The 27,747-nt window shown below is 39.0% G+C and overlaps 2 protein-coding genes across 12 annotated transcripts in view; both read left to right on the top strand.

The window, feature by feature from the left end:
• The window catches only part of LOC139984293 (uncharacterized), a 53,053-nt gene extending 39,509 nt beyond the window's left edge, over positions 1-13,544 (top strand). For all 11 annotated transcript variants that reach the window (XM_071998145.1, XM_071998147.1, XM_071998149.1 and 8 more), the window contains 13 exons: positions 568-812; positions 1,335-1,445; positions 1,779-2,268; positions 2,696-2,792; positions 2,982-3,119; positions 3,905-4,095; positions 4,707-4,803; positions 5,435-5,562; positions 6,326-6,418; positions 7,506-7,591; positions 8,574-8,643; positions 9,444-9,563; positions 10,661-13,544. In XM_071998145.1, coding sequence (XP_071854246.1) covers positions 568-812; positions 1,335-1,445; positions 1,779-2,268; positions 2,696-2,792; positions 2,982-3,119; positions 3,905-4,095; positions 4,707-4,803; positions 5,435-5,562; positions 6,326-6,418; positions 7,506-7,591; positions 8,574-8,643; positions 9,444-9,563; positions 10,661-10,801 — 2,007 coding nt within the window. In that variant the 3' untranslated portion in view covers positions 10,802-13,544. The remainder of the gene's footprint in view (positions 1-567; positions 813-1,334; positions 1,446-1,778; positions 2,269-2,695; positions 2,793-2,981; positions 3,120-3,904; positions 4,096-4,706; positions 4,804-5,434; positions 5,563-6,325; positions 6,419-7,505; positions 7,592-8,573; positions 8,644-9,443; positions 9,564-10,660) is intronic.
• A 4,933-nt stretch (positions 13,545-18,477) lies between these two features.
• Positions 18,478-27,747, top strand: LOC139984332 (lectin-like). Its single transcript, XM_071998212.1, has 5 exons — positions 18,478-18,791; positions 20,066-20,185; positions 24,313-24,549; positions 25,205-25,411; positions 26,730-27,747. The coding sequence occupies exons 1-5, from the start codon at positions 18,734-18,736 to the stop codon at positions 26,912-26,914; spliced, it is 807 nt and encodes a 268-aa protein (XP_071854313.1). The 5' UTR covers positions 18,478-18,733; the 3' UTR covers positions 26,915-27,747.

The following is a 27,747-nucleotide window of genomic DNA, read 5'->3' as shown; positions in this document are numbered from 1 at the left end:
CATCGGCTTATCAAAGCCGCAAGCTGACCGAAGTCAGTCTCTTACATTCATATTTAACGAGCATGATTATGAATTGTCAATTGTCAACAACTCTGTAACTGGGCGACATGCATTAATCTTGGAGTGACTCAAACCGGGGACCTTATGATTGGAAGGCACCGGCGTTAACCACTGTAGACTAGTACCCTAGTAGACTATTACAATAAACATGTTATATGTACCGTCATTCCGCCATTGTCGCAATCAAAGTGGACTGGTGGGGAGGGATTGAGTTGAGAGTTTATAAGAATTGAATGGGTTATAATATGCGCAGGGTCATATCTTGTATGACTCACTATTCGAACAATGTGTGCGGTCTTGCGACGACATTAAAATCAACATTTTTGCGCTGCTGTTTTCTTGCTAGGCTATTAAAACGGTTAGCGGTATCGCCTCGAATTCAGCCTGTTTCGTGTATTGTGTTGATAGGCGCTAAAGTAAAGAGATATTCTGGAAAACGATTCAAATGTAACAAAATATGTTATTGTCCAAATATGTGACTCATGTCGTTTTCGACAATTTTGACAGAGGACAACATTTGGACCACTTCCGGAGAGACAGAGGTCAGAGCCCGTACATTACGGAGCCGCCCCAGAATGGCCAGAAGAACGTACCCCGGAACCAGAACCGGAAGTAGAGAAGGCGCCATCTCCGATACCACCACCAGTTGAAAGTCCCATACCGGAAGCAGTTGAACCACCTGTAGAAGTCCCATCTGCACGGACTGTCTCAAAACAAGAAGCTATTATGTGGAAAAAACGCCCAGAATATAGGTATACATACAACAGAGTATAGTTTGTATATAATCAAAAACAAACGAACAAAGTAACGTGCAGCATGTGACTAGAACGTGCATTGTTGTGTGTCTGCGTTTTGATGGGGGGAAAAAAAAAAATCAAAATTTTGCGCGTCAACTTGCTCTCGACGTCACAATATATCCGTGTCAAAGGTCACACATGAATGTGTCCTTTATTGACGTGTTTTTTTGTACATTATAAATTTATAATCAATAGCAAGGCGATTGGATTAAAACCATTTCTGTTTAAGAACTTGACTGAAATTAGTGATCAACTTAGGAACAATATTTCAGTTCCCAAATTATTTACAGTGAAAATCATACCCCCCCCCCCCACCGCCCCATTCAAACGATAGGGTTGAACAACTTGTCTCTTAGTTGAATAAATGGTACGATTGTTCTGAAGTTTATTTAAACTTTTGTTTATCGTTATACATTAACGGTAGAGCTTAGAAGACATATATATAAATTCTGGTTTCTCTGATTTTCTTTCGTTTAGACCAAAGAAGTTTAAACCACCGGCGCCATCGGTTATTGAGCAACCGACATCGTCCCCGGAGCCAGATGAAAGTAACACATTAGACTATCTCGCTAAATACTGCATTGTATTGTAAGTACAAATATATTCCTGTTTGTTAATGCTAGTATTTAAATGAACTTTGTGTTGACAGTGTATGAAAATAGGTTGCCAAAAAAAGACGTTTGATCACTATATTTGCCTAATTCACATATCAATGTAGTGAGCGTAGGGGGGGGGGGGGTTAGTGATGGGGTGGGGGGGGGGGCGGGTGAGGCTAGTAACATGCCTGTTTTTTCCCCGTCTCTTATCTTTTTTGCTTACCGAACAGTGATTTCTTCTCAAACTATCTCTTTGCTTTCAAATTGATTTCTGATCAAACATTTTAAATTTTTAAATTTTACTTTAAATTTCTCCCAATTACAGTAAATCGAGAGTACCATTCTATCAACGTATTTTCAACAACTACTTACGCGACCAGGGTGTCCCTATCGTCGATGACGTCATACACAAGTCATTCACCAAGGAAAGACTGAAAGAACACGACGCTATGACGTCATCGACTTCATCGAAAGACCCTGATGTCGCATCGGTGACGTCACGAACATCTGGGTATGTCAGTGGTTCTAATGACGATGTAGGAAAAGTGACCAATCAAGACGCTCTACAGTCAACGTTTGCGAAATCTCAACCAATCAACGAACTTGAAGAAGACGACTATATAAGTCCTATGAATATTCAGCAGGATTCATCAGACACCGACGAGAGTGAAGCTAGCGACGACAACGATGAGAACATTATGAACAATGACGTAATATCAAATGATGACGTCAGTGACGGCCAAGAAATTGGACTAACACGTGATGCAAAGAAACGAATCGAAGCGAAGATTGGTACCAAACAACTGTACAACACTGTAAGTATATTCTATTTGTTTCATGTGACGTAGCAATGTTATTAAGCGTGTGTAGAACAGGGATGGATATGAAATTAATAATGTGGCCCACGGTTTAATCGGATGCCCCATGCGCAGGCTGCATTATACTTAAGTATGTACTATACTTAACTCTAGGCGAAAAATATGGGAAATAAATGATCAGAAAATTCTACGTACGTATTGTCCATCTGTTTTATTGAAATATACTGTTACAATGTACCTATTTTACATATGTACAAATTCCTTAAGGTAGGCCTATTTACACATTTCATGTAAGGTTTCTGAAACGTTTCAAATATTATTCTAATTTCTGTCGTAATATTGAAAAAGTAAAAGGTCCAACTCTCCAATTGGGTATATCTGTCATATAAGTTACACAATAGTAATGTTATTGTTCTCTCTATAGTTTGCAGCCGATGATTATTCAAAGCTATTGACCTTTGAAATTGACCGGAAGTCACAGAGAGCGGAGATGCTTAAGGAACAATTGCACACTTTAAATGGTAAGTCACTTTATGAATATTCAAATAATCACTCGGTTAATCTTTTATCAAGATTCGACCTAACACGAAATTGTTTAACTCTTTTATAAAAATTAGTTCGAAATGGTTTATTTGTATATATATATTTCTCTTTGTAGGTAATTGAATTCTCGTTAATGTTATTATTTAAATAATTTCCCATTTACTCAGAGGGTAAAAATCGAACTGTGGCAGCGATTGCAAGGAAAGAATTTCAAGAAATATTTGACCCTGAGTGGACTCAAGAGAGATCAGATTTCCATGCTCGGAAAGAAAAAGAGAAAACGAAGAAAGCCGCCAAAAAGAAAGGTAACAATTTGTTTAATATTGACAGATCTAAACTGACAATATTCTCGAGGAAAAAAATCCGAAATTTTAGAAGAATTCTTAAACCAATTTATAAAATTAATCTGTATGGTCCATGAGTACTTACATCCGTATATGTCTATCTTCTGATGACGTGTAAAGCTCTTCACACTCCTCGACTGAAGCACTAACCAACAGTCAACATAACTCAACAGTCAACATAACTCAACAGTCAACACAACTCTACTGTCTTGACGTGCTTTCGATAGTCCAACAGACCCACAACCCCTTTAACAACTGAGAACACCCCTCCCCTTCCACTTCCCCAAGGTGCACTGACCGACTGATAAGCGCACGATGAACGATTGTTATCTTTTAACGACCGATGCTTGTATTCGGTCACATGTTAAGCTATTTTCCCGCCATTGATTCAATTTGTTGAACTTAGGTAGCAGCAGTCGTGAACCGCCGGACATTTCTTACTTGCAGTCGGGAAAGTGTTTCATGTTGAGCTTCCCCTACTGTAGCCGACACAACTTAAAACTGTATAAATCTTCATCAATCGTATAGTCGTGATCACCCGCACACTCCCCAATTGTCGCTTCATGTGAATGAGCTGTAGTGGTGTACAAATCAGTCAGAAATATATTGATAAATCTGGTTATGACTTATGGGAAGACATCTTGGTGGGCGAGTATGTGTCAGTATGTCGATAAATGACGTGAATATTTTGGCTTTCGTTATTGGTAAAACAAACCCCATCTTTTAATGTAAACTATTATGTGCAGGTGGTTCTGAGAGTGTTTCACAAGAGAGCATTGCTGACGTCATTCCACCAGTACGATCGCCGACAACTCTCTTACAAAAGAGCAAGAAGTCACGTGAGAACAACCCACCAATGAAAATGGAGAAGCTTGTCGATATGACACAAACGGATGAATGGATTCTTGCAAGGCTAGCTACCAACCAGTGGCAGACGGTATGTGATTTAAATCATTCCCCTCTTATTTATCCTGAGCACGTACACAGAGAGAAGTTAACGAGAATACATCATGTGTCAAAGCCATACGGCACGATGGCTAAAGCTGATTGGCTGAATTGCCGTATGACTTTATACGACGATACATACTGTAGGGTTCGAGTGTCTCCGATCAAATGTGAACGTGTTTGTTTTGCCTGTCTAGGCTCCATGTTATTTAACGTTTCCTTAACAAGTTTATGGAATATAAGATTCTGTTCCTGAGAAATGATATTGCGTCATGTCATCGAAATGATCACGTGCTTACAGTCCTGATGTGAGAGGACTGAGGATCAAAAGAGGACCGCACTAATCTTTCTTTTTTGCCGGAAGTAACTTTCTTTTAGAAAAATATAACTCACTTGCAGTCTGCATTGGAACACATACTTTTTCCTTTTTTGTTTGTTTTTGGTAATAGGCTATTAGGGCACGTCTGTTTTAATTAAACACAGTTTCTGTGACGGGATCACAAATCGCCATTTCTTTGTTGTTGTTGTTTATACTTTGTTTGTGTTTTGCTTCCTCATTAATTCTATCTGTAATCTTTAACAATATTGCCTATTTTTCATCAGCTGTCAACAATTCCTGAAGTTAAAGAGATGAATCTAGAAATCGAGAGAACGGAGGAGAAAATAACAGCGGCAGAAACACAACTCATAGAACTGAAAGGTAAATCCAATTGTTCCTGTATCTAATGTGTTAACAAATAATGCTCATTGGGAATAATAGCTACAGGACGCCACTGTCCGAAATGATTTCTGAATGAAGGGTTGTATAATTACAATATGACAGGATATGACAGGGGCTTTAGTGGAAGTGCGCCCTCTATTTTCTCGTGAATTTCAGTTTGTGACGTAAGGAGTAGCCGAATCTAATGAGAGGGGCCCAGGGTCAATTACAGACCTGGGGTCAATTAAAGTGGCCCGTGGAAATATGGAATAAAGAAAGAAACTATAGACTTCAAAAAGGCACTTGACACCACTGGGAATAGCCAATAATTTACATGAAGGGGGGGGAGGGCAGGGAGGGGGTCGGTTGAAGCATGTCATCAAATCGATTATTAAGTGGCATGGTGGATGTGAGGAGTATGTGGGTGGATGACAGGGAACCATTGAGGCGGGCAGGAGTTGAATGGTTGCATTCTGGTTTACATTCAGTAAGTTACCGTAGTGAACACATAAGAATGATACAATAGCTAACAGGAAATTTCTCAAATTTGTATTTTGTATTCTTTGGAAAAGTATTAATTATCTTATATGTTTGGCAATTTTATAATAATTTTTTTTTTTTTTTTTTGCAGCGGAAAATAAAATGGTGAACACAGTAGCAAAGAATTTACGTGGTGAAGAACATATTACTCGAACTTCGATGAAGGATAAATTCCGTCGGCAACAGAGCATGATATACCAAAGATTAAACCCACTTCAGGTAAAGTAATGGAGGCTGTAACGAAAGTGAAAGTAGATGTGATAACGCTCAAGGGTTTCATCCATCTTTTTTTATAGCCAAAACTGCGCGAATTACACGTGTTTTCGAGATAAATCTAATTACCTACGCTCTTTAATGTTTGAAACAATATAATATCTCATTGCCTTGACGACAACTTATCGTTTTTGAAATATTTCGCTCTAAGAATAAGTAACACCATCACCGTCATCGTCATCGCCATTGTCGTCGTCGTCGGCGGCGGCGGTGGCGTGGTCGTGGTCGTTATCGTCGTCGTCGTTATTATTATTATTATTATTATTTTAATTATAATTATTATTATTATTATTATTATTATTATTATCATTATTATCATTATTATTATAATAATTATTATTATTATTATTATTATTATTATTATTATTATTATTATTATTATTATTATTATTATTATTATTATTATTATTATTATTATTATTATTATTATTATTATTATTACTATTATTATTATTATTATTATTATTATTATTATTATTATTATTATTATTATTATTATTATTATTATTATTATTATTATTATTATTATTATTTTTATTATTATTATTATTATTATTATTATTATTATTATTATTATTATTATTATTATTATTATTATTATTATTATTATTATTATTATTATTATTATTATTATAATTATTATTATTATTATTATTATTATTATTATTATTATTATTATTATTATTATTTATTTTCTAATAACCAACAGGAATATGAGATCGATCTCGCTGAGTTTGAGAAGCTTCTACAACAGATCAACGGCAACTTGATCACAGAAAAGGAGTGTCAATTTATCTTTCATGTAAGTATAGGGGTGTGTAGGGGTGTGTGGTTTGAAGGGGTGAGGTGTATAGTGGTGCGTGTGGAGTGGAGTAGGTTGGAGTGAGGTGCAGTGGTGTGGAGTGCGTTAATTCGATGCCCTTCACATGGGTATATCAATCTATGGTTTTGCAATGGGTTGGGTGTTGTGAGCTGCTGTTGGCTCTTATGGCTTGTTGTGGGATGTTGTGGGATGTTATGGGGTGAAGAGCGTTAATGTAATGCCTTTCAATGGCAGTGGTATGCCATGAAGTGGAGTGGGTGTTGTGCGCTACTGTGGATTTACAATCGGCTAATTTTCTTACATGCAGTAGGCATTTTTGTTGTGGGATGTTGTGGCGTGTAGTGAGTTAGTTGAGGGCCTTTTCATAGTAAGACAGTGCTATTCTACGGATTGGTTAGAGTGAGTGGTATGGACTGTTGTAGGGAGCTATGGCGTGGGGTGGGGGTGGGTGGGGGGTACGTTTATTGCGTGCTTTTCAGTACTTTGGCAGTATAGTTTGGTATGTAGCCTATATTGGAGTGGATGTTGTGAGGTGCGTTAGTTGACGACCTTTTCATTGTATCACAATGATATACGGTATATAAAGCAGAGTGGGTGTGTTTTGGGCTGCTGTGGGGCGTTGTGAGTGGTTGTGAAGTGTTGTGGGGTGTTGTGAGTGGTTGTGAAGTGTTGTGGGGTGAAGTGTGTTTGATGAGAACCTTCTGACTCCATGGTCAAATTGACTCCTTTCTCGAAGAAACAGTTGTATTATAGAACCGAGGCACGTTAGTTGAAAAATTCTATATATAATTGGCGTGTCTTAAATGTTACTAATAATAGACTAACTGCTCTATAATTGCCATCGAATAGCAAATCGGGAGCTACCCAGGATATGCTGGTCGTCGGTGGGGGAGGGGTGGGGGTAGTGGTGGTTTGTAGTTTTCAAAGGTTTTAGTGCGGCAAGTAACACAAGCATGTAATATGTTTGTTGTTTTCGAATGTTTCCGAATATATCACGATATCTATGTTACTAAGGAAACAACGATCTCATATTCTTAACTTCTTTGATCACTGTCTTCCTAAACAGATTCTCGAACTGCCATCTCGATACCGGCTGAATTTTAAACTCTTTGCAGTCGTTGCTGCGCTGTCAGAAAAAGTCTCACGACTTGAGTAAGTATAAAAAGCAGCTCTTGAAACATCTTTAATGAGATCACATCGTTGAGTGTAGGAAAAGTGAAAGCAAAGGGTGAAGAATTTGTCTATTAGTTAATGTCTGAAAGGATAACGTTATGTATACAACATTCACGTTGAGGTGTAATCAGTTAAGAGATTCCCGACACAGGGGAGGGGGACGGGAGGGGGTATATTTCCCCAATAACTTTCAAAGAAATGATCAGCACGGGAGAGCGGTGACGCTGCATCGACCAATTTTACACCTCTGAGCAGTGGTCTTATTCTTGCTCCAACCCCCCCCCCTCCCCACCCCATCTCAAACTAAAGCAGTTCTTAAAATTATAACTTCCTCTGAATTCTAATATGTAAAATATACTGCAGGTTGTTGTATGTTTTATGGAGGCACTTGAAGACATATTCTTGCCATGTTTGTGTTTATTTACAAGTGTAACCATGTGACGAAATACCAGAATGTATTAATGTAACCATAAATTTGGCTCATTTATGTTATCTGGGAAAGTTATATGTCACAGACAGAAGCTGTCGCTTTCAGTGTGTTTAAAGGCATTGAAGACTCGCCCTAAACCGCGTGCCACCCTCTGAAGAAGTTCCGTTGCTTGCAAGTGAAGTTTTCTTCTTGTCGCTATAAAATGCAGACAGTAATGAAACGTGATACCTTTTTATCTTTTATCTAGACCTGAGATGTCCATCGCTGCTATGTACACTGTGTATTGGGTATTGACCGTAGCTGTATGTATTGACTGTACACTGGTGTCTAATTACCGACGGTAGCAAGCTATGTATGTATTTTCTGGGATCGATGGTGGTGTCTAACACTTCTGTTACACCTCATTCGAAACTAGGTCACATTACCGGCATGAGACGTTTCTTTGTGCGCGAGTCTTCACACCCTTTAATGCAATACATATACTATACAACTTAATAGATAACCGTGTTATTTTTGTTTAATTTCGTTTAGACCCTTCATTCGGAAACTGATTAATCAAATGGATTTCGACGCTTTGGATGTTAAAATGCAAAGAGCGAAGGTAAGTTGTTTTTGGGGGATACTGCTTTGACCTTTGAACTACAAAAACGAATCGCTTGGTAGATCAATCTCTTCTCTGAAGCAAATCCATGATGATCAGTGTTTAGAAGGTGACAGGGAAGGGGAGTACCTATGGGGGTTTGGAAGGAGGGCGACAATGAAGAAATAAATAAAGGACGGGTGAGGACATGTGATGTTCAATGTCGTCATTTTTTTTAAATGGAATTGTCGAAATAACCTTGGACTGGAGAGACTGGAGAGATTTCTTGATTCACAAAACCGAATGGATTTGGACGATGTTTCCTCGATCTTCCAAATTGTCTCCAAACTACGATGAATTCGCAGTGACGTCATCCAAGGATGAGCCCTTATATATCTTGACAATAAATGTGATCATTACTTTACGGACATTTCTAGCACTTTTCTGTGTCGTTAAGGTGATCAGGTGTGAGGGGGGGGGGGGGGGTTGAGGGTGGCTATCGCTTGATCTCTTCTAGTTCCATTTAGAGGGTGTTTTATATCTAATGCTACTTTCCATGATGGGTTTGTTATACTTTCCAGCACTTCTACATGGATACATATCTGTATATCTACTGTATATGTGTGTACTATGTTACTTTCCCCTGCTATCTTTTCGATTTGTTGTGACACCGGTTCATACAAAGCGCGTGGACCAAGCAGAAAGAACACAGCGAATTAGAACACCACATTTCTAATTTAACCAGACAATCTGTATATAGCTGTGGGCGTTTATTGAATAATATTTGCATATTCGTAACCTTTGACCTCTGTATTTCACAGGAGTTGTTTCATCTATTGGAAGAGGAGGACGTATTCGGTAACCGCACCGGTGAGATACCGGTCCGTAACTTAGCATATGAATTAGAAGCAGGAGGACTGAAAGAAGATCATATACAAATGGTAAGATGCATGAGAAGAAATCAGAATTTAGTTTAAAAAATGATAGCGTTAATGCCGAGATGAGAAAAGTAAAAAATACAAAAAACGATATCGAATTGATATTACATGGGTAGGTACGACATTGATATTACAATCCAAACTAAAATTGTGTAAACAATGCGCGAGCCGCAACGATATATTAACTAACATGCATGAGGAAAAAAAAAAGAAAGAACTGAAATTTTTCATAATGCAGGAACTGAAAAAGCAAAATGCGTATTGTCTAACGGTATGTTGAAATATCCTGTCACATTGGATCGTAAATGAAACTCCCAAAATTCCATATTTTTTTCCTTTTTCGGTCAATCTGTGGATTAATTCAGTGTTTCAGTCGATTTAGTGATGGATAAACCATTACTCCGATATTAGTAAAGGGTTTTCGTGTGTTTCATTAATAGGTTTATCAAAACCTTCTTGTGTGCCACAAATATCTGGCATGCGAATCGCACTTTCACCAGGTTGTATTGTTTTAATGAGTGATACGGTATGTTTTTAAGTAGATAAAGGCGTTGCCATAGAGAAGTATTGACACCTATAGCATCTTGGAGGTTATGGGTTCGAATCGTAGCCGGCTAGGAAAGTGCAATTCACGGTATTCTAATCTAAAATGGTCCTCTAAATTGTGTCTGAAATCGGAAAAGATCATAACCTGTAAATTGGATAGCCACCCGGCGTGTCGTGAAAGTATTAAGCCAGTGGGTTTCTCCCACGTGCATATGTGGCTGCTTAGCATGGGGCGGGGTTGGGGCTGAGGGGTGCAACCATCATTTGTGTGTGGGAGGGGGGCTACGAAGTGAGGTCGTCCAGGGGAGGGTTGGGTGTAAGGGGAGGGAGAAACGTGTGGTAAAACTGCAGAATTATCATTCATTTTTCCTTCAAATGTTGAATTTGGAATACTGCTTAGTTTCAATGGTCTCTCCCTGTAAGTCAATAAATTATCAATATGTATCTTGTTTGTAACGATATTATTTTCATATGTCGATTAATAAATTGTACATTATGAAAAGAGACAAATACAACTGCATATTCATCTCCGATCTCCCTTTTCCTTTGTACAGGTGACCGATAAATTTGACCGCGAAGATAAAGGGGTGGTCGATTTTCTAGATTACGTCACCTACATTCCTCTATTCATCGACATCCATGACAGTATCGTCTCAGATCCGTTTGGCACCGGAAGTAGTTTCTATTCAAAATGAGACGATTACCGGAAGTAGCATCTATACAAGTATGGTTGTATAGCCTATAGCCACCGTGTCATTGCAAGCAATTAGTTCATAGATGTTTAGCAGTCTATCCAGTTTTAGGAAAGTAAAGGTCACCGAAGGTCAGAAAGCAGACGGTAATAGAAGGCCATTAACGGTTCAACGAACGCGCAATAATACATCTATATCCCAAAATACTAAAAGATGATTTCCGTTCCTACGGACGCCTGGTAGTGCTACCCAAATATGTCTTCAAATTATCAATTAATAAGCTGCTGTTCTAATGAACCGGGTAACCATATTAATTAACAAGTAACCATATTAATTTCTATTGTAATTAAGTGTGGTTTTGTTTTATTATGAAGTAATCATTTGTTATAAAAGATTATTATTACAATATTTGCATGGTACTACAGATTTTCACACTTTCCAATAATGGTACAGACCTAGGCTATATTGTAGAGATCGCTAAAACATACTCTATAGTGTGGTTTTAACATCTGTTTATAGTTCTTCCGCCATTTTCACATATCATGTTAAAGTTAAACCATTGTCTTGTTAGTATATTTGGAATGCTGTGTACATCTCAGTGTGTAAGATGTATGCACATTGCCGACTATACACGTAGGGTTTCTCTGTCGAGTTTCGTCTTTAGCTTGTAAGGTCGTATGAATTTTACCTAGTCAGAGCAAGGTGGGATGGGTGGGAGGGGGGGGGGGTCCCTAAGATGGCCTACTCCCCCTCCGATATTTTCCATTCCTCTATCTTTTATACACCTATGGTCATTTAGTTTCTCAAAGGAAACGAACAAGAATGCATATATACCGTTGTTTGACATTCCCGATACTGTTTTTAAAGGCCTCAGCCCTTGTAAATGGTAAATATTTTCAACGGATAAAATTAGTCATTGATCATATAGGATAATTTTACAGTCCACGAAATCAGTTATAATATAATCTAAATCTAAATCCGTAACTCTTCAAATTAAACACGTCTTCGAATTGTTTTATTGTAAAAACTCATGTTACTACGTGTATCTTGTTCTACACGTATACAGTTATGTTCTATGTTTCACATAATAACATTTCTTTATAAAATGGCGTATGTCAGTTTAATGTTCGTGTCCTGCACTTTCATGTACCTTGACAACTCTATTTAGATCCATCAGGTGAGGTTTGTAATATTGTGGAGTATACGTCTGTCATGGGCTAAATAGCGCCCTCTTAACGTTTGTACTAACTTTCTTGTCAGAGGCGGATCCATGGTTTTTAAAAGGAGGGGATGTGACCCTCGGCCCCCCCCCCTCCCATCGCTCCCCTCAAAGTTATTTTTGACGTGACATGGGGTATTTTGAAGCATATTTATGCTTTAAATTAGGTCTACATGCAAGATCGTGCTAATAACTTTTTCTTATAGTATTCTCTAAACAGGGTCGAAAGGTACATGGTGGTGAGGGGGGGGGGGTACACCCCACATCCCTATGGATCCGCGCCTGATCATTGTGTATTCTATGTTACTGAAAATCGTTTGAAATCGAGACTGTTGTGTTGCATTAGTCCATGTAGGCCTAAGTTTCAACACGTTATATTATTTTTTTCCAAGTCATTTGGGAACTTACTTCAATCCTGTCAAATGAATCCATCCTTCCACCCGAATTAACATATAATATCTTTATTACTTTCTTAACCGATTGCGACAAATTCCGATCACTGAATGATTCATTTTGTTTGTTGTTTTACTCTCTTTTTAACTCATGTTTATATGATAAGTCGTTCCTTGATATCAACCACTGAAGTAATATTTCCATGTTCCAGTTATGTATGTTACTTCCGAGTTAGGTCGGTGCAGTACTTCCGGGCAAGGTCAGGAGATCATATATATATATACATAGATAACAGTAGTAGGGACAATGTGTTAGAACTTGAATTGTACTTGAATAGCACTCGTACTGACAGTATGAGCAGTATGAATATCATGTTACTATCAGATCAAGGTTAGGAACTGTTCATACTGTATGTACGAGTGTTTTGAAGCATGGTATGAGAGGACAGTGTAGAGTGGTATTAGCATTAGAATCACATAGAGGTTAGGAACTGTTCATACTGTCAGTACGAGTGCTCTAAAGCACGATATGAGAGGACAGTTTAGAGTGGTATTAGCATGAGAATCAGATCAAAGGTAAGGAACTGTTCATACTGTCAGTACGAGTGCTTTGAAGCATTACACGGGAGGACAGTATAGAGTGGTATTAGCATTAGAATCAGATGAAGATAAGGAACTGTTCATACTGTCAGTATGAGTGCTTTAAAGCTTGACATAATCGGACAGTATAAAGTGGTATTAGCATTGGATAGTTTTCCAATTTCTATCACCGTTTGTGACCCAAACACATCATTAACATGTGTTTAGAGATTATTATTATTAGGAAGGAGGGTGAGGGGGTGGTTGGGGCAGGGGGTAAGGAGATGTATTGATCTCCGATGGGAGGGGTAAGGAATTGTATCAAGGGGATTGCGTCTACTCCTCATTTGACTTTGAAACCTTGACACCCTACAAGGTGACAAACGTCTCATTTATATACAGTAAAATTTACTGTAACTTTCTATAAATAGCAATCTATAGCGTTCTTGCCTTTTTCTCATTAATAATCATAGATACTTTTTAGTACATATCTCTAATATCTTATAGATAATAACGTAGGTACAATACTATAGAATACTGAAATAGATTTCATCACAAAAAATCACCTTTTCCTATAGCGTTCTGTTGTTTCCTTCTCTCCTTCTTGTATCTCGAATCGTCATTAATTGCATCATTGAAGTTATAAAATATTGTTATCCAACACAGCCATGGATAATCTTCAACTACCATTATACTGTCAGCGAGACTTAACACCTTTTAAGAAAAGTCATCCAAGGGTAGAGCCTGTGGAGGCAAAGCCCATGCATCTTGAATCCACTCTCAAACCCAGTCCCGTTATATATTGAAACTGACACTGACATTTATCAGGTTAAAGGTCATTGGTGAGCGATACTTCTTGTTTAAGAAAAGTCACCCAAGATAGAACCTGGTAACGCAACCAACTTAATTAATCTACTTTCGACCCCCCTCCCACACCCCCACCCCCACCCCCAGTCCCCTTACATGGAGATTATGAACGTGTGATCATGGTGATGTTACGTCCAATGACTATCACAAGTCCTTAATTCGGAAGGTATAGACATTACACATGGTCCTAGCCAAATAGCCGACAAGCGATTTATAGAATTCCTGTACCCTTCCAATGACGTCACGTTGTCAACCTATACCGTACCCTTTCACCAGGGGTGGGCAACCTTCGGCCCGCGGGCCACATGCAGCCCGCCCGTGATTTTTTTGCGGCCCGTGTCTCAAGAAAAAGAAAAAAATCAATCTATTTTACATCATCACAAAAACCGAGCTAGCTGCTTAGAATTTATCGGCACTAATATTGCTGTCAGGTAGGCATATTATCCCCATTAATTATAAACTGTACTGTATTGACATTACGTTTTTTGTGAATACAGATTAAGTACACACAGCTATTGCTTGAAAGTCCTCGGAATCAAAGGTTTGAAATCAACAGCAGGTCGTTGGTTAGGTGCGGCCCAGTCAATTTTTCACCCCTTATATCTGGCCCATTCATTCCAAAAGGTTGCCCACCCCTGCCTTACACCAAACTGCACCTGTCCATGTTGTGAAAGTGAACTTGTGTTCGTGATGTACGGTGCTCATAGACTATATAATTATGACTGAAACCATCACATAATAAATAAGTCATATACATCAACTTTAGTCCAGTCAGTCGAACCGTCCTCTTCGACTGCCCCTCCTTCCACAACCTACCCAACCAGACCCTCACCCTACCCTCCTCTACCACTGGGACTCCCCTCCCTCTCCCACCACCCCCTACCCCTACCCCATCTCTTTCGACTCCAACCTACCACCTTCCTTCCTCCACAATCCGAAAGAAAGAGACAATCAAATTTCCCCTCCTATATCAGAAAGGACAGGAAATGTACTTGGTTATTTAGAAATACTTCAAATTCAAATCAGACACTTTAACAACCTAGTATCCATATATTTTTGATTTCTTAATGATAACGTTTAATAGGTCAATGTTAAAGCAGCATTTTGCGTCCTTTTCTATGATTTTTCTCAACCTCACTGACTCCACTATGCCATAACGACATACGTAACTAGCTTATCTATTTCAATCTTACTTAAAATGGTGGCATATAAAAGTAGAAAAATTTGCAACTTTCAAATTTGTTTTTCTACAAGATATTTTCCGTTGGGATACCAATAAACCTCGCTCATAATATGAATATTTAAACACTACGAACGTCATTGACCAATACGTAATAAAACACCATGCTTGATTTGTATACAGTCTATATGGCAGTTGTACCAGGGGAGTTCCATAACAACTCCCTGGTTGTACCAACGCAAAGTCTTGAATCTATTTTTAGCAACGGCTCATAACTAAACCTGCATCTCTGATTGGTTGAATTGAAACTAGTGGGTATGGGGGAACTGTATGCGATTAATTTAAATGTGGAATTTGTCGTGGACACTTTTCTCATTATCTGCAAATATCCTTAATTACTCGCCAATTAACGTTGTTGGCAGGGAAAAACTTGGCTAATATCTTAGTTTGCTGTTTTGTGATTGATGTAAAAAACTCGATGGACATGTCAAAAAAGTAGAAAACGGCGACCAAACGCAAAATGCAGCTTTAATATATAGGCTTGTCATAAAAAAAAGAGCACCTTGCACTGATAGATCGTAATCAGCTATAAGTTCAGGTCAAATAGCGAGACGCCCTCTATACACGGATGAAATGCTCCCAATCCCTCTAACGGAAACGGGTAGCAAAACGCTCGAAATAATATCGACGAGAATGAATCAGATAACGTCGGTAAAAAGGATTGTTTTAAGTACCCGCCAAGGAAACTTGGCAGGAATTTTATGAGGGGCCTCAACACTTATGGGGCAGAGCTCCTTATTTACCGAGAAAGGAGAAAAACACATGAAAGAAAAATTAATAGAGAAGGGAAAAATGAAATAAAATAATAATTAACGAAATAAAAACAACATTCAATCCTTCCACAGAAACTCACACATTATGAAAATTGTGTCAGAAGGGACATTAAAAATACATTAGATAAGTCACAATGTTTTTACTTTTTTTTTATCTCGAAATTTTCCATTTGACATTAAAATATCGAGAGTTAAAAACGATTTAAAAAAGACATTTTTTTGCGCTGTCCTATTGAGACATCTCAATTATGAATGGGTAAAATTTAAACGTTCTTTCAATGTGTTCAATATACATCAGGGTGTCACTTTCTTCCGGTTGATTACAAAACTGTTGGTTGTATTATTTTAAGGTATGAGGAAATCATAATCAAAATAATCAAAATTATGAACCGACTTCTATATTCACGTCTACCGACAAGAGGGAAGGGGAGAGTGCAGAAGCACTGTTCACATTGTGACCTAAATTTACCGAGTTTGCGCCCAAAGCAATCGCGGTAGATATCAAACTTTTAAAGATGGGTCTCTGTGTATGTGTGTGTGTGTTGAACTAAGCGCGACGAAAATATGACCGCGTTTGGCCTCGTTTACTAATCTGTACTTTTAGTAGAATTACAGTTATAGCGTGCTCAAATAATGACATGGCAAGTTATCAAGGGGGGGGGGGGGGGTCCAGTTTAGAGTTTTTTACCGTTTAAAGTTCAAATTTATTATTAGCATTGTGACTTTATAGACAATATTATTAAGACTTATTTTAAAATTTAAATATGTCTCAGAATGAACCATTTGACCTCCGATCTGTGACATTTTCGGGGGATGGGGATTCCATACCACTTTATGTGGGCCGTTAACGACCCCCACAGCCACACCCCTTAGTCCTACAATATTTTATCCATTGCCCTAAGGTTCATACCCCTACCTTCATCAGACGGGGGTGTAATTTTCCTCCCCCCCCCACCCGTCATCCTGTGCACGTTACTGGTAGAATACATGCGATATACGTTATACAGTTACATATATAGGTCTATGCGTTCACTTAAGTCAAAATTGTTACACGTAAGCGCTATTCTGTATATTATGTGAATATGCTGTACAGTGATCGTTTTAACATCTTCCCTGCAGCCACAGGAATGACATGACAACGGCGTTTCCTTCTGTAATGCGAATGAGCACACTTGACTAGTTATCACAAGACAAATACACCTATCGTGTACTTTAATACCATTCTTTTGATCTAGCTTTTTAAAAAACTACATATATACATACATATATGCTATACAGTTTTATATCGCCTATACATGCGATGTTGTGCTATATAAGGTTAAACGGGAGACAAACCAACACCGTGAATATTAACCCGTATGGGTAGAGAGAGACATGTTATGAACTATACGCACAAATAGTTAAGGAATTTAAATTTCGTTGTGAGGGATAACATTTAATGTTCTCGTATACAAAACAAAAATATGTTACATATGCATACATCAAGTTATATATTTTTTATTAAATCTATTTTTCGTATATATTGGTCACGTACTATCAAATTGATATGATAGAGATTTTAAGATGACCCAATGCTGGTAATGATCTTAGTAGCAATACTGATTGGTTTCACCATGAAAATGCAAAAAATAATGTTAAAACGTAAAATAACTCAATTCACCTCCCAAGTGGCACTTTAACGTCACAAAATGGCGCCCACTTAAAATTACTTTTTAACCATTGTGTTTTTTTTCTCTTAAAAGAAAACGGGGCAAGATGTTTCTGAATTTTTTGTTTTGGGCGGGGTGGGTTTTTTTATCACAACTTTACAAACGAAATCTTTATATAAGACCGTCATGGGAACTATGACACTTGGCTTTGCTACGAGTCTTTTCGGATGAAATTCGTTCCCACAATCAGTTAGCAATAAAAAATATATATATTAACATTTCATAACAGGAATGCAATATGTCAATAGGGCTTCAATGATTTCCTGATATTCTGCAATTTTGAAGGAAACATTTTATACATCGGAAGAGGTTACATGTAACATAATAAACATGTACAAGCTTGTTCCAGAACGTGCCAACGGTTTCTGAACTTACAAGAAACAACGAACCATTCATGATATGATACGGTGGCGTAGAAGTAACTTCAAATTGACAATCAGCATAATGACTGCCAAAAAATGTTAAACTTGCATAAACTTTAATACTTAATAGCTATATTATTTATTCCTTATTATTTAATTATTAAATTCTGCTCTCAACACGCTCATTCAGTCAGCTATCTAGGCCTACCTATATGCATGGGAGAAACCGCGAACTTAAACATGAAATTAACTTTCACCGACATATTTTTTTTGTATTATATCTCTTATGCGAACAATATGGTAACTTTCTAAGAAGAAAATACAGTTACCGAGCTATTATAACCTAGAAACTTCACTCTTTTCAAAATTTCTGGAAAGAAATGATTTTCTGGGTGCTAAAGTTGATTTGCTGACAATTTTCTGAATCTAACTGTGAAAACCACGTCCTCGTAGCATCTGATGCCCTTTCTAAGCTACCGTACTATAGCTGACCACTTTCTGACACCTGTTCGTCCGAATATTTACCGGAGTTTCTTCACGCGCTTCTGCGCAATTTACAGCTTCAGTTGGTTCATATATTTCGCTATTGCCAGTCAAGGTTAATACTTTTTTAATCAGATCATTTTTAGCCTTCGGTGTGATTTGAAATTAATACCATCGTTCGGTGGATTGTCTGTCGGTCTGTTGGTTTTAAGGTCACACAGCTGCCCCCCCCCCCCCCACCCACCTCAACAAACATCGCGTTGAGAAGTTGAGAAATTCTTTCATCAGTATACGGACAATTTTACGGAATTATGGATCGTGTTTTGGAACTTTGTCTGTGGTTCTTATCTGTTGTAGTCATTAATAGCGGTGAGTACATCCTTAATCCTAAACGGGAAAGAAAGGGGGGGTGGGGGGGTGGGGGGGTTGAGGGTTGGGGTTGGGGATGAGGAGGATTAAAACAACATGAGCTTTTCACAGTCGTAACTTCTGTAAATTGAAATTCATTTAGGCCAACTATAAAAGTGTTCGGTCACATTTTCATTCTTTCCCTTTGCATCTGAGGGAATTTGCTTAATTGATGGATTGTGCGGTATGAGAATGGACGGGGAACGAGGACAGAGGGGTTGGGGTGGAGTGGGGTGGTTAGGAGGATCAGTTGGCATGCATAGTCCAGTTTTACACATATATACAGGCGTACACGGTATTTAAATATGGGGGCAGATGGGTTTTTTTTTTTTACGAAACCAGTAATATTTTTCTGGCGGGCTTTTACATATCTGCAGGTGTTAGGAGGTTGCATGACGAAGTGTTTTACACCTGGCATATAATTCTAGGGTATATGCACGCTTCAAAGTTTCTTCCTTGTGCACGCGAAAAAACAAGTTTATTCGTAAGATTTATTTTGACACATTCTCTCAAAATAAATTTCACTTACAATTTGTCAACCAATAGCTGTGACTCACTCGAAATTAGGCTACCAAATTTGGTATTGAAGCCATCAGTACAATTTGCTATTTCGCTTCCTGACCTTGAGCAATTGCCAAGGTTTCTTTCGGAAAAAAAAATACTTAAAATTGAAATGAAACAGTTTCCTGTATTATAAGAGGGCAAAGTATTTTTTTGTGTCTATTATGAGTTTCTGACAGACAAAGAAATAAACACCGTTTGCCAAAATGTCATAAAACGGAAAACAATTAAGTTGAAAAACAAACGCTTATTGAAATTGATGAGAATGGATGAAAGTGACATGTAAATTAATCGGATGACGTGATATCCTCACATGTCAGTTGCTGACTAAGCAATTGTGTCTTGTGTGAATGGCCTCCGAGCCCACGGGCTTGCCACTTCTTTTATATGATTTGGGCCCTCTCACTGCTTGCTTGAAATATATCATGTCGGTTCCCAAATCCTGTCAGTAACCTATCCCGACAGTGCCCTATCCTATAATATATACATATATATATACATATGACTACATTTCTCAACAATAAGGGCTTCCTAATTCCTGCTAATGTCCAAATATTCCCCTTCTAATAATTTCCGTTTCTAAAACTTGTAGCTACACTTTTTCTTGAGCATGCGCATTAGAATTTACAAAAACGAAGTCTACCAACTTTGTATTTTAATTTCTAAAACAACAGAGGACATACAAGTGTACTTCACCAGTGATGAATACTACACACAAGAAGGCGCTGGTCGCGTGGTCATTGGAATTGTGGCAGAGCGGCCATATTCCTTTGGACCTGAGGATATCTTCGTCGGTAAGCATTAATTAATTTTTAACTCAATCTTTGCTTTCACGGATGCAATTTACAGTAACGTGTACCCCCACAAAAATATCAACTTTTTTATTAATTTCTCTTGAACCGTTAAAGATTTTTTTTTAAGGAAAAGTCGCCCAGGAAAGAACCTGGGCACGAAAACCAAACTACCGAACGACTGATCCGCTCTCAACCCCAGTCCCCTTCGTCGGTGTGACCATCGTCGGGTGTGCATCACCAATGAACCGTTAAAGATATGGGGTAATTTCCGGGATTTTGGAAACGGAAGGCGCGCTATAAAAGTCATACCTTTCGAGATATATGTAGAAACTATGATGGTGGTCGCAACCTATTGAACTAGAATTTTCCAATAAAACTGCATGTCTCTCTTCCCGCCCCTTCGCTCATTTCACTTCCTCAATTAGAGTACCTGAGGGAATCATTCAAAACATGTCGAGTAATAGACTGTTAATGCAAAGCCTAGCCTTTCAGATCAAACTGCTCCTCGGGGTTGTCAATAATTGTTAACCATTGATGCTGCTGGTAAGCGCACGACACATGCGCATTGCACCTACTAAAGGTCAGATGTCACGACCTCATCCAGCGAGTTGGACTCCGGATAATCCTCACGGTCTCCTCAGGATTGCAGTGAAAACAAGTCACCATGCCAATGGGCTCGTCGATTTAGGCCATCATGGCATATTTCTGGATTATTCGTGACTACTTAGGTCTCTAATAACAAGGCAACGGCGAGGCCGGGGTCGGAGAGTAAACTCCATGATCAGTAGCGTATAGTGTGCGGCGTCGGGCTTAAAGGCATTGAAGACTCGCCCCAAACCGCGTGCCGCGTTCTGAAAAAGTTAACTTTCCGTTGCTTGCAAGTTAAGTTTTCTGCTTGTCGCTACAAAATGCAGACAGTAATGAAACGTGATACCTTGTTATCTTTTATCTAGACCTGAGATGTCTATCGCTGTATTGTTGTACACTGTGTTGTGGGTATTGACCGTAGCTGAATGTATTGACTGTACACTAGTGTCTAATTACCGACGGTAGCAAGCTGTGTGTGTATTTTCTGGGATCGATGGTAGTGTCTAACACTTCTATCGATATTTTTTAGGCTGCATGCATTCGAGTAAACAGCCTGAACGTAGAAGGAACACGGAAAAACGATTAAAAACTTAAGACCGTTACGTAATCCATTCTGCTATTGCGTTAACGTCTGAATACCGTTACAGTAACTCTATCAAACGTATCCCAATATACTTTACGAACAGAAGCTATATATACCTGTATAGTAGCGCCTTCATATCTTTACCGATTCTACAATAGTTCATTTAATTTGTACATTTCTCAAATCTCTCCGTGTAGTTTTTCCTTCTTTTCTTTGCAAAAAACACGGGTCGAAATGATGACAGAAATCTTCCCCATGGTGCCTCACCCAAAGGCCCACGAGTCTTAAACACTTAACCCCGCGCTCGCAACCTCGCCCTATAGGGTCATATTGCTGGTTCCGTCCCATGTGTTCAGCATAATATACGCCGGACCACATTTATTAACTGCCCACTAAAACAAAGACCAAGCTGTTTTCATTGTTAAACACTCTTCAAATGTAATTAGTGCAGAAGCTTGGTAGAATTGACTCCTAGCTGGGTTGAAATGAACCTGTCTTTGGAAGCGCGTGTTTATTTCAAAAGATCACATTTTTATTCTATTGTCTTGGGTAATCAGATGGCGTTATATGGGACAGGATTTATCATAAAATAGTAAATAATTTCGTAAAACAGATGTCGTAAGATTTCCCCAACGACTGAAGGAAGACTATCAATTTTTGACATTTTTGACAGATTCGAATATTGTGAAATCATTTTTAATATTTACATCAGAAATGCCGTGACATGGAGGCTCGTATTGTCGTATCCCCATTGTTGATTTACAAGCATTATCAACTATATTACTTCCATATTTCATCAAGGGACAAGAACCAATTTAGTAACATCTGCACAGACATGCAAACACACACACACGCACATATAGCTTTGTAAAAATCACGACTTTTGTTACCAGTTTCAAAAATTGAATATTTCTTGTCAGATTTTAGTCCAAGAAAAGATCAACAAGAGAACATTAAATATCCTTGGAATAAATGCAGCTTCAGTGGGGTATGGAACGCGAAAAGGGCAAACTTATTTCGTTGTCTAAACTAAGTTTGTTGTTGTCTAAACTACAGTTGTTGCTGCTGTTTTACCACGCTGTTGCTCAAACTCACGTTGATGTCTAAAATTCTGTTCTCTATAAACTTACGTCGTACGAAATAAGTTTGCCCTTTTCGCGTTCCATAGTGGGGTTCATCACCTAATGGATCACCTGCCAGGTCTCTTTCCCTTGACGTCACCCTGTGCGCCATCTAATGACAGTAGTGTACACCCCCCCCCCCCCATTCCCATCAATCAGCAATACATTTCTATGCCTCTGATAGTACAATGACGATATGTTATGTGTAACAGGTGGTATTTGATACTCTGTTCCACATAAGTTCGTTTTCCCTTTTCTTTTTTTGGTCAATGATAACAACATTATATTAAACACCACTTTGATAATATTCAACAATTGACAGTTATCCAACCTTATTTCTTTATTTGTATTTTATCTTTTGTTAGCACAGGATGGCCTCGACCCTCCCCATCGACCAATTAGAAAGAACTGATCTCCCATCACGTGATCAAGTATTGCGTGACCGGTCAAACTACCACTCACAAATTAACTCTGACAAATTCAAAATTGTATCTATAGACATAAATTAGTTACGGTAGTGGTTTGTTGACACCGATAGAAAGTAACTAAAGTACTTCCATATAATATGTACACTAAGTGGGACTCTCCGCTCATGTTGTTATATATGGAACACGAAAAGGGACAACAAATGACGCAGCTACTTGTCCTTTTGGCTTTCCATAGTTATACAGGGAGCTGCTACGCATGGACAGGGTTCACCATGTATTGTAAACCGAACCCTTTAAGGTGGGCTATATCAAAGGGGCTCCAAGAATAATATTTGGTGCAAATGAGAAATATTGGCTGTTATTTGGCTGATATTGATTATTTGGCTGATTATTGGCTGATAAATATTGGCTGAATTGTGGTGGGACGGGTCATTTTGTAGTGGCTCTTTGGTTGGACGGGTTATTTTGAAGTTTCAATTAAGCCATTCTAAAGAAGCGATATAGACCAATGAAAAAGGTCCCATGTGCGCAGTAATGTCATCAGCCATGTATTGGAAAGGAAGAGAGGCTGGTCACATAAAAGAGTCCATAAATGGTGTAAGAAGCGAGGGAGGTGAGAGGGTAGGTAGGAGGAGAGGGGGAAGGGAAAGGACATAACCTACAAAATCAAATCGGGGGGGGGGGGACGAGAATTCAACACCACAAAAAGAAGATCTGAATCAAGTCCCCCCCCCCCACACACACACCCTCTCTCAATCTCGAACCTGTCGCCTGATGCCTTGTAGATAGTTTTAAGTTGCCAATTTATAAACAAATCGCTGCTGTGTATATACAATTGTGAACAGCTGTTTGTGACAATTGTAAACTGTTCACGAAGGAGAGGGATAAAGGACGAAAGGGTGAGGTGAGGGGGAGGGAGGGAGGGGACGAAAGGAAGTGTGGAGGTGGTTTGAAGATAGAAAAATGGAAGGGAAAACGTTATTTTCGGACACAAAAGTAATCACAAAACTCGTGCGAATAAAAATGTAAAAGCACCAAACATGTGTCAAATGTGTCAGTTCTATATCGGGCTTTTGATTGTTGCAGTGCGCGTGCGCGCTACAATATTGGCATTACTGGCCAAGTGAACGAAACCTATACATAACTGGACGTTGAAACTTAAAGTGCCATATAGTTTCTGTACATTTGCATTTACAGAAGCTAGCTGCGTAGCCAACTTATTCTGAGCCTGTCATGGCGCTCACAAGCGCCCTCACTTTGTATAGGTACCTACATGGCTATACTCCCTGCTGTGTTGTCCGCCTAACCACTAACACTATGAACAACCGAAAAGTTCTTCCTAATACTGCAAGTACAATTTGCAGGCAAATGCAGTTCTAGTTCTTTTTGGATTTCTGTCTTCAACAGAGATTTATCTTACACCAGACGATGCGACTGAAGGCCAGGATTATTTCCCGCTTTCACAAGAAACAGTCAAGTTATACGATTGGCCGAACACAACCCTCGTGACAGTCGGTATTATCGACGATAAGTTAATGGAAGGGGAGGAGCGATTTAATATTCATCTGCGTGACGTCAGATATAACCATACTGTGATTGGACGGCCTAATCTAGCCGAAGTTATTATTGAAGATAACGACGAAGGTAATGTTAGCTTTACATCCGCCTCTTGCTTACCTGTCTACTCACTACTAATGTACTCTCAACCGAATTTCTTGTTTTCTTCTTTTCCATATACATAAGCAATTCCCCTTTTGTGGAAAAGTGTGTCCTCTTTTTTTACTAACTAATATAGAATTAGTGCACTTTTGTTGAACATTTTTTTATAATATAGTAATTGAAAAGTGACGTGTTAGTGGAGAGTGAACAAGATGTTATTTAAAAGAAACGTGTTGAAAAAACAAACAAAAAAAACCACCAAATGTTGGATTTTGTGGTATGAAATGCATACAGAATCCACTTTCTTTTCGGAAAGCGTTGAATTAACTTTGTGTGTATCGCTCTTTATATGTCCCACTGTATCCCAAAGTATATACCCCCGATGACCCCGGTGACATTATTACTTCCGGGGACCGTCCTCTCTCAGAACAACACTCGGCGTAAACCTCGCATTGAATTGAATGTGGCGTTTGGGAATGGGAAGGGGATAATCTTGAAGTAAATCAAGGGTAAAAATTGCCTCTTTTGACAACATTCCATGCACTCATAATTTGAGATGGGGAAGAAACCTTCTCTCAACTTCCCTGTGTTTACTGCCCTCTGTTTTTACCACGATTCCTTTTTCTTCAAATTTCTTCAGTTTGTCCGAACGGCTGGTACTATTTTAGGAGATCTTGTTACCTGTTCATTAATGAATCGCTTTCATTTGAAGCTGCGGAGTCGGCTTGCAGTGACGAAGAGGCGTGTCTGGCATCATCCACTTCTGCAGGTGAAAACCATTTCATAGCAAATACTGTCACGAAAGGTCAAAGGTCGTGGATCGGTGGATCTGACCTTTGCAGAGACGGTAAGTAAGAAAATTCTCACGTTTGTGACGAAGATAAAACCTTCCAAATTAGGTTTTGTTTTTAATTAAATTTGGTAGCCTGTGCTAAAAGTACTCGGACTAAGTACAAAACGTGAAGCCCGCCGAACACTGCCCGACTGATTACGAAGGTCATGACATAGTTTTCGAGTGTCGTGAAGAGCCATGTACCGCACCGACCCTCCCAATCACGCCCCCCGCCCCCGCCCCCCCCCCCCCCGACCCAGCATACTGACCAACTGATCAGCGCGCACAACGACTTTCTACTGTTAACGACTGGAGCTCGTTTACGTCACACGCAGACCTATTACCCCGTGATTTGGTTAGATTTTGTTAAAACTGTGCAATTTGAGTCGTTAACCCCCGCACACTGTACAATCATTCACCAGTCGGGAAAACGCTACATATTCAGTTTTCCCGACTGAAGCCGATACGACTTAAAACGGGCGAAATCGTGTTCAGTTGTATAGTCCTCAGCACACGCACACTGCGTATTAAGCAGACGCACACTACCTGACTACGGTATCTATATTCGATTTTGTTTTCACGTAAAACGACAGTCGAGTTGAGAGTCGATTCGTGATTTAGTTGGGCTAGTGTGCGGCGGCCTTTATGGGTTGACCTTTCATCCAAGTACAACTAAAATCTGGTGACTCCTATAACTAACTTATTTGCATCAAACCATCGGCTAATCATAACCTATTTTAATAATTATCAATATAAGCTTCCAATTTGAATAATAGCGCTATTATATCAAATGCCACGTCAAGGAGAGTACGGGCAATTGAAAAATAGAGGGCAGTATTGTAATTTACCGCTAGTCAAGTTCAAAGAAAGAAAGTACTGTTGTAAATTAAACATGGAGCAACTTCACTCCTCTCACAAAGTTCGCCACACCCATTTCAAAGTCCTCAGCACCTCCCCAATCGTTCGCATACCCCAAATCAAAACTAAATCTAAATATCGCAAAAGGAGACCGAGACGGGAAGGCAGCCTCGTGGCCAAGCAGTCGCACATGGGGAGGAGGGGTTACAAAATCGTCGCAAGTTACAGGAAAAGAGTCTTGTGCCTCGTCTTAAATTGTTGGTGCCTCCCGAACCGAGAATTCCTGGCTATGGTCCGAGACGGAGGGGAGGGGGGGGGGGACGAAGGTTAGAGAAGAAGTGAGGACCAGAAGGGGAGGAGGGAAAAGTTGGATCGAGGAAAGAGTGGTTTCGAGAGGCCATCAGCTAAATGTGATGTTGGTAACGAGTCTTTTCTAAGTTGAGATATAACGTTCATTTTCTTTCACTCACTTCAGATTACTGGCAATGGGACAACGGCGACCCTTGGAGGTACACGAACTGGCGGCATGGTGAACCAAACAATGCTTTACCGACAACAAGAGAACATTGTCTAGAAATAAATTATGTACGGCCTGGGCTTTGGAATAATCATTTTTGCCACCGACCGAAAAGTGCCGTGTGCAAATGTCCTTTGCCGTGACGTAATCCTACCTTTATAAATACTCATTAGCTTGACGCAATGAGAACTGATTAAAAAAAACCCGGCCCCTTCGACCTTTGATATGAAACTTTGAAATAAATGCTTATATATATATGTATTATATAAGAAGAATTTCGTGTACATTGTTTTAAATTTTATTGCTGGAGCAATCACGTCATGTCAGGAAAGTAAATATTTATCGTTTCATACCATAGTGTCATATCACCGTAGGCCCAAAGCCAGGAATTATGAGTTTACAGGAGCCGGAACAATTGAAGGCCGGAGGGAAACGGTACTCATGTACATTAACATGTGACCTTTTGCACATTTTATGATGGAACAAATTTGGTGAGGTCCACAGTTGTCTCCAGGGGGGGGGGGGGTGTCCCCTGTGCCGTGGCTTGGCTATTATAAAAGATCCTTTCGTTTCATCAATTTTAATTCATGGGAAACTTTGGGAAGGATGGGGAGCAACAATTGACAAACTTATATGTGTTACTTAATATGAACGCACCAGTCCTTCGACATGAATATTCATATAGGTAACACAATGTGTATTTATTTGTCTAACTTACTTTATACAAATTTGTTTATTATAACGGTATTTTCGGAAGATGTAGTAATTATTATCAACAGTTAATTAATATCCCATATTTGTAACTTTAAGCAATTTCTTTTGCACACCGATAAACAACCATACGTACGAAATGTAAATATATTATTAATAAAAGGGAAACAGCGCCATCATAACTACTATTTATTTCAACATGGAAATTCCCTGACGAATACCGCTTGCGCAATCCATAACGCAAAGCATCAATAGGCCGTAATAC

Source organism: Apostichopus japonicus, chromosome 17 (genome assembly GCF_037975245.1).
Source record: "Apostichopus japonicus isolate 1M-3 chromosome 17, ASM3797524v1, whole genome shotgun sequence".
Lineage (NCBI taxonomy): Eukaryota > Metazoa > Echinodermata > Holothuroidea > Aspidochirotida > Stichopodidae > Apostichopus > Apostichopus japonicus.
This window is presented reverse-complemented; position numbering and strand designations above follow the sequence as displayed.

What these genes read in the sequence shown, in the direction of transcription:
- LOC139984332 (XM_071998212.1), top strand. Translation starts at nt 18,734, where the DNA reads ATGGATCGTGTTTTGGAACTTTGTCTGTGGTTCTTATCTGTTGTAGTC. An exon ending in TATTGAAGATAACGACGAAG is followed by an intron (nt 24,550 to 25,204) that starts GTAATGTTAGCT and finishes AAATTTCTTCAG; the next exon opens with TTTGTCCGAACGGCTGGTAC. An exon ending in ATCTGACCTTTGCAGAGACG is followed by an intron (nt 25,412 to 26,729) that starts GTAAGTAAGAAA and finishes CACTCACTTCAG; the next exon opens with ATTACTGGCAATGGGACAAC.